At 54.4% G+C, this 6,910-nt stretch overlaps 1 protein-coding gene across 1 annotated transcript in view; it reads left to right on the top strand.

Annotated features, from left to right (window-relative positions):
* Positions 1-5,289: 5,289 nt before the first annotated feature.
* The window catches only part of SLC25A6 (solute carrier family 25 member 6), a 22,946-nt gene continuing 21,325 nt past the window's right edge, over positions 5,290-6,910 (top strand). Inside the window, exon 1 of the mRNA XM_084907490.1 lies at positions 5,290-5,529. Coding sequence (XP_084763616.1) covers positions 5,419-5,529 — 111 coding nt within the window. The 5' untranslated portion in view covers positions 5,290-5,418. The remainder of the gene's footprint in view (positions 5,530-6,910) is intronic.

Raw genomic sequence — 6,910 nt, 5'->3', positions numbered from 1 at the left:
GCGCGGGGCTGCTGGTGGCGGAGCCGGCGCTGGACGGGGCGCGGCCGGCGCTGCGGGCGCTGGAGCTGCGGGGCCGCGCGCGGGGCCCCGGGGAGCTGGGCCGCCTGCTGCGGGCGCACGGGTTCGAGCCGCTGGGCGCCGCGCGCACCGCCTCCGGCCTGGACGTCCTGCTGGCCACGCGGGCCGGACCCGAGGGCCCTGCGGACCCCGAGGGGCCCCCTGCTCCCCCCTGACACCCCCGACCCCGCCCCGAACCCCCCAAACCCCCCCTGACACCCCACAGCCCCGCCCTGAGGGCCCCCTGCTCCCCCCTGACACCCCCCGACCCCGCCCCGAACCCCCAACCCCCCCTGAACCCCCAAACCCCCCCTGAACCCCCAAACCCCCCCTGAACCCCCAAACCCCCCCTGACATCCCCGACCCCGCCCCGAACCCCCAAACCCCCCTGACACCCCCACCCCCGCCCTGAGCCCCCCAAACCCCCCGATTCTGCCCCGAGGGCCCCCAACACCCTCAGGGCCCCCCTGACACCCCCAACCCCACCTTGAGCCCCCCAAACCCCCCGACCATGCCCTGAGGGACCCCAACGCCCTGAGGGCCCCCCTGACACCCCCCAACCCCGCCCTGAGCCCCCCCCAACCCCCATCCCGCCCTGAGGGGCCCGGGGGGGGGGACCCTTTGGGGGGCCCTTCTGCCCGCAGGCCGCCGCTCTGACCACTGAGCCGCACGGCCGGGGGCTGACCCCCCGGGGGCCTGAGGTAGCCGGATATGATGCAGGGACCGGGACGTGCAATTAATAATTCTCTTTAAAAATCAAACGGTTCCATGTTGAACTATGTGCACAGATCATAATTTAATAATAAAAAAATAAAAATAAAAAAAATAAAAAAAATAACAAGTAAATATGTTATCCAGAACATAGAACATATAATTTTATGAGAAATTGTTACGCCGTCAGCCATTGATGATTGTATGATCTCTTTGAATAAAGACAGAATGGGGGTAAAGGTAAAAAAAATAAATAAATAAAATGTAAAAGAACAAAAAATTAAAAACAGATGCAAAAACTAAAAAAAAGATTAAAAAAAAAAATTTAAACGGTTCATTTTTTCCGCCGAAGCCGGTGTGGCTCAGTGGATAGAGCGCCGGCCTGCTGGACGGAAGGGTCCCGGGTTCGATTCCATCCGGTCAAGGGCATGGGCCTTGGTGGCTGAGGGCACATCCCCAGTGGGGGGCGTGCAGGAGGCGGCTGATGGATGATTCTGGCTCTCTATTCCTCTCCCTTCCTCTCTGTAAAAAAAAAAAATCAAAAAATATATTAATAATAAATAAAATAAAAATGTGTATCGGGCCCGTATATATCCGCTGTGATTGGTTGAGATCCCCCTAGACTTTCAGAGAGAAAAATCTAAAGCTTCACTCAGGCCGCCTGTGGCTGCTGGTCATTTCTCTCAGGTTTTCCCGGCGAAAAGGAGCAAACAGACTGAGAAACACAGGATTTATGTGTGTTTATACAGAACGTGTCGGCGGTTTTACCGATAAAGACACACGTGTGTGTATGTGCGATCGGCAGACCTGATTTTTATGCCGTAGACACGGAGGGGCCAGAGGGCCATGATGCTCTCTGAACGCATAATCATCTGGTCATTCAGTGTGTGTTTATATATCTCTCTTTTTTCTTTTTTTAAAAAAATACATATTTTATTGATATTTTTACGGAGAGGAAAAGAGAGGGAGAGAGAGTTAGAAACATCGATGATGAGAGAGACACATCCATCAGCTGCCTCCTGCACGCCCCCCACTGGGGATGTGCCCTCAGCCACCAAGGTCCATGCCCTGGACCGGGAATCGAACCCGGGACCCTTCAGGCCGCAGGCCGACGCTCTGCCCACTGAGCCACACCGGTCTCGGCAAAGCAAAAAAAAAAAAAAAAAAAAAATGTAAATACACGTTCTGACCACTAGAGGTCAGTAGAGAGACAGGGACCAGATCAATGGCATTTTTTATTTTAAAAAAATAAATTTTATTGATTTTTTTTTTCACAGAGAGGAAGGGAGAGGGAGGGAGAGCCAGAAACATCGATGATGAGAGAGAAACACCCACCAGCCGCCTCCTGCACGCCCCCCACTGGGGATGTGCCCTCAGCCGCCAAGGTCCATGCCCTTGACCTGGAGGGAATCGAACCCGGGACCCTTCCGTCCAGCAGGCCGACGCTCTGTCTATCCACTGAGCCACACCGGTTTTAGCATATATTTATAACCTGTGGGCCGTCAGATATTCGATTTCCAGACCCTCTTTGGTGGCGCTGTCAGGTCTCTCTGAGTTTGCAAGACTGACTGCCAGGCAGGCCTCCCCTCCCCTGAGCTGGTCAGGTCAGCAGCATGTGGCGCTCTTCCTTCAACGCAACATTGTATCAGGCGATGAGTGTTTGCAACATTGTATCAGGGCGGCCACTGGCAAACATTGTATCAGGTGACGAATGCTTGCAACATTGTATCGGGGTAAACCATGGCAACATTGTATCAGGCGATGAGTGTTTGCAACATTGTATCAGGGTGGCCGCTGGCAACACCGTATCAGAGCGACAAGATGGCAACATTGTATCAGGTGAGGAGTATTTGCAACATTGTATCACATTGACCAGTGGCAAAAACATTGTATCAGGTGTTACCGCTGGCAACATTGTATCTGTGAAAAGAAAAGAGGCCGGTGTGTCTCAGTGGATAGAGCGTCGGCCTGCGGACGGAAGGGTCCCGGGTTCGATTCCCAGGTCAAGGGCGTGGGCCTTGGTGGCTGAGGGCGCATCCCCAGTGGGGGGCGTGCAGGAGGCGGCTGATGGATGTTTGCCTCTCATCGATGTTTCTTTTTTTAAAATATATTTTATTATTTTACAGAGAAGAAGAGAGAGGGATAAAGAGTTAGAAACATCGACGATGAGAGAGAAACATCCATCAGCTGCCTCCTGCACACCCCCGACTGGGGATGTGCCCTCAGCCACCAAGGCCCATGCCCTTGACCGGGAATCGAACCCGGGACCTTTCAGTCCGCAGGCCGGCGCTCTATCCACTGAGCCACACCGTTTTCGGCTCATGGATGTTTCTAACTCTCTATCCCTCTCTCTCCCTCTCTGTTAAAAAAAATCAATAAAATACATTAAAAACAAAACAAAGAAAAAACTATAAGTACAACCAATGGACACAAAACTCTGGGGAGGGAGGGTATGGATGGGAGGGGGGAGGGCAATATGAAAATATGTACACAGATAATAATTTAATAATAATAAAAAAGCCAAAACCGGTGTGGCTCAGTGGGTAGAGCGTCGGCCTGCGGACTGAAGGGTCCCGGGTTCGATTCCATCTGGTCAAGGGCATGGACCTTGATGGCTGGCACAGCCCCAGTGAGGGGTGTGCAAGAGGCAGCTGGTCCATGTTTCTCTCTCATCGACGTTTCTAGCTCTCTGTCCCTCTCCCTTCCTCTCTGTAAAAAATCAATAAAATATATTTAAAATAATAATAATAATAGAAAGAGCCACATGCTCACCTGACCAGCTCAGGGGAGGCCTGCCTGGCAGTCAGTCTTGCAAACCCAGAGGCCTTAAGATCACCACAAAAGATGGTTTAAAAAAATGAAACAATTATGCCGGGACCGGTTTGGCTCAATGGATAGAGCGTCGGCTTGGCGACTGAAGGGACCCGGGTTCGATTCCGGTCAAGGGCATGTACCTTCGTTGCGGGCATATCCCCAGTAGGGGGTGTGCAAGAGGCGGCTGATCGATGACTCTCTCTCATCGATGTTTCTAACTCTGTATCTCTCTCCCTTTCTCTCTGTACAAAATCAATAAAATATATTTAAAAAAAAAATGAAATAATTAACAGGTTATAAGTAGGCAGTCATGTCCCCAGATATTCTCCCAGAGACAGATCAACTTTGATCTTTTTCCTGAGCCCATTTGCCTGTAAGATATTAATAAATTTATCTGTGAGATGTCTGGGTCACTGGTAACTTCTTTTTTTTCTGTAGCCCCCCGGGGGCACAGCCAGATGGGGTGGGCGGTGGCGCCAGGACAGAAGCCTCAAATTCCTTCGTTATCCTGTTCTTGTATCACGCTGACCGATTGCTACATTGTATCAGGGTGACTTTCCTGGCTACATTGTATCGGGATTATGAGTGCTCGCAACATTGTATCACGCTGACCGATAGCAACATTGTATCAGGCTGACCCCTGGCGACATTGTATCGAAATATAGTGGCAACCGTACTTTGGTAAAAACAGCTGTTTGAATTTTTATAAAAAAAATATATATTTTATTCATTTTTTACAGAGAGGAAGAGAGAGGGATAGAGAGTCAGAAACATCGATGAGAGAATCATCAAATCAGCTGCCTCTTGCACACCCCTTACTGGGGATGTGCCCTCAGCCACCCAGGCACATGCCCTTGACCGGGAATCGAACCCGGGACCCCCTCAGTCCGCAGGCCGACTCTCTATCCACTGAGCCACACCGTTTTTTGGCTCTTGCCTCTTTTTTATTTATTTATTTATTTTTTTTATCCATCATCAGCCTCCGGTGGTTTTATTTTGGACCCAGGGTTCGACCCCACAACAGTATCAGGGCGATGAGTGCTGGCAACGTTGTGTCAGGAATGCCGATTGCAACATCGTATCAGGTTCGCCGATTGCAACATTGTATCAGGGGCGATGAGTGCTAGCGACATGGTATCACGCTGGCCGAAAAATTGCAACAATGTATCAGGTGACCGATTGCAACAATGTATCGGTGTGACCGCCAGCAAGGGACCCGGGTCTCCCGGGGTTCGAGTGTGGGTGACCCCGAAGGGGAGGGGGGTCCGCACAGCCTCTGCAAGCAGCGCTGGCTCTGCACCCCGCGATCCATCGCAGGACCTTGTTGGGTTCCCGGATGCACATAGACCCTCCCTTCTCTGCCGCCTCCCGCCCGAGGGGAGGTGGAGAGGAGGAGGGGGGGGGAATCCGGGCTGCACGTGACCTTGACAAGGTCACGGCCGCCTCCGCGCGCCCCCCACCTTCGGGGACGCACGCACACACGCACGCACGACGCGTGGGGCGTGCCCCGCCATCCCGGCATCCCCCGGGGCGCGCACGCAGCGACGTCGCGTCCCCTCAGCCAATGAGCGCGGCGCAGGCTGACGAGGGGCGGGGCCCCGCGCAGCTGCCGGAAGCCCTCGGCGGGGCGCACCCGCGGAGGGGGCGTGGCCCCGGCGTGCCCGGCGTCCAATCGGGAGGCCGCGAAGGGGACAGAGGGGGCGGGGCCTCCGCGCCTTAGCGGCTGCGCGCTGGGCTCCCGGTCCTTTTCTGCGGTCCCAGCGGCGGCGCCCACACTCCCGGCGGCTGCTTCTCCTCCGAGAATCCGGGTCCTCCCCCGCGTCCGTCCCCGAAACCATGACGGAACAGGCCATCTCCTTCGCCAAGGACTTCCTGGCGGGGGGAGTCGCGGCAGCAATCTCCAAGACGGCCGTGGCCCCCATCGAGCGCGTCAAGCTGCTGCTGCAGGTATTGGGGGGGGGGCGGCTGGGAGGGGTTTGGGGGGGCTGCATCCGGCCGCGTGCGCGCATGCGTGGGCTTGGGGGAGCTCTGCAGAGCTCGGGGTGCGTGCACCTCAGCTCAGGCCGCGTGCACCCACCGTGGGATTTGGAGGGAGTGAGGGGAGGGGGTTCCGGAAGTGCGAGGCCACCCCGCTTTTGTCCGGGCACGCCGACTTCCGGGGGTGCTTTCCTGTGGGGGGGAAGAGCGGGGCGCATGCGCACGGTTGCACGGTGCAGGCGGATGCAAGCCGCCGGTCCCCCTTGGCTGGACTTGGATCCGGGCCACGGGGCTCCCCAGAGCCGTCCGGGCGGTTTTGCAGCCGCCTCAAGGGGGGGGGGGGCGGTTTGCAAAGGATTGGGAAACGGTTGCACGTGCGCAGGCGCTGGGACAGGGTTGCGGGGTGGATGGCTGGCGACATGGTAACAGGAGGATGGCCCCTTGCAACATTGTAGTACCAGTTTGTGACGCTTTGCAACATTGTATCAGGGAGCTGAGCGCTTTACGACATTGTACCAGTTTGTGACGCTTTGCAACATTGTATCAGGGAGCTGAGGGCTTTTTGCGACATTGTATCAGATTTTTAACGGGTGCAACATTGTATCGGGGAGCTGAGGGTTTTTTTTGCGACATTGTATCAGATTTTTAACGGGTGCTATATTGTATCAGGGAGCTGAGGGCTTTTTGCGACATTATATCAGATTAAAACCGATGCAACATTGTATCGGGGAGCTGAGGGCTTTTTTTTGCGACATTGTATCGGGAGGACGGCAGCTCGCGACATTGTATCAGGGATGAGTGATTTGCAACAATGTATCAAGGCTACGAGCGATTCGCGACATTGTATCAGGGAGCGGAGCGCTTTGCGACATTGTATCAATTTGATTGATGGCGACATCGTATCGGGGTGATGAATGCTTTTGCGACAGTGTATCAGGAAGCTGAGGGCTTTGCGGCACTGTATCATGGAGATAGCGCTTCGAAACATTCTATCGGATTCATCCGATGCAACATTGTGTCAGTGGGGATCGAGTGCTGGGCGACATTCTATCAGGGATTGATCACTCTCCCGCAACATCGTGTCAGGAGGATGGCAGCTCGCAACGTTGTATCAGTTTGTGATCGCTGGCCGCATTGTATCAGAGCTAAAAACTCACAACAATGTTATCAGGCGATGAATGCTTTGCGGCGTTGTATCAGAATTGACCAAATGCAACATTGTATCGGAAAATATGTCAGCTTGCGACAGTGTATCAGGGGATTGATCACCTTCCTCCAGCGCTGTATCAGTTTGTGATCGCTGGCAACATTGGATCAGGGCGACGGCAGCCTGCAACATTGTATCATAGCT

Source organism: Pipistrellus hanaki (genome assembly GCF_964339955.1).
Source record: "Pipistrellus hanaki genome assembly, contig: scaffold_118, whole genome shotgun sequence".
Classification (NCBI taxonomy): Eukaryota; Metazoa; Chordata; class Mammalia; order Chiroptera; family Vespertilionidae; genus Pipistrellus; species Pipistrellus hanaki.
Note: the sequence above shows the minus strand (reverse complement) of the source record. Positions and strands in the feature narration are given on the sequence as shown.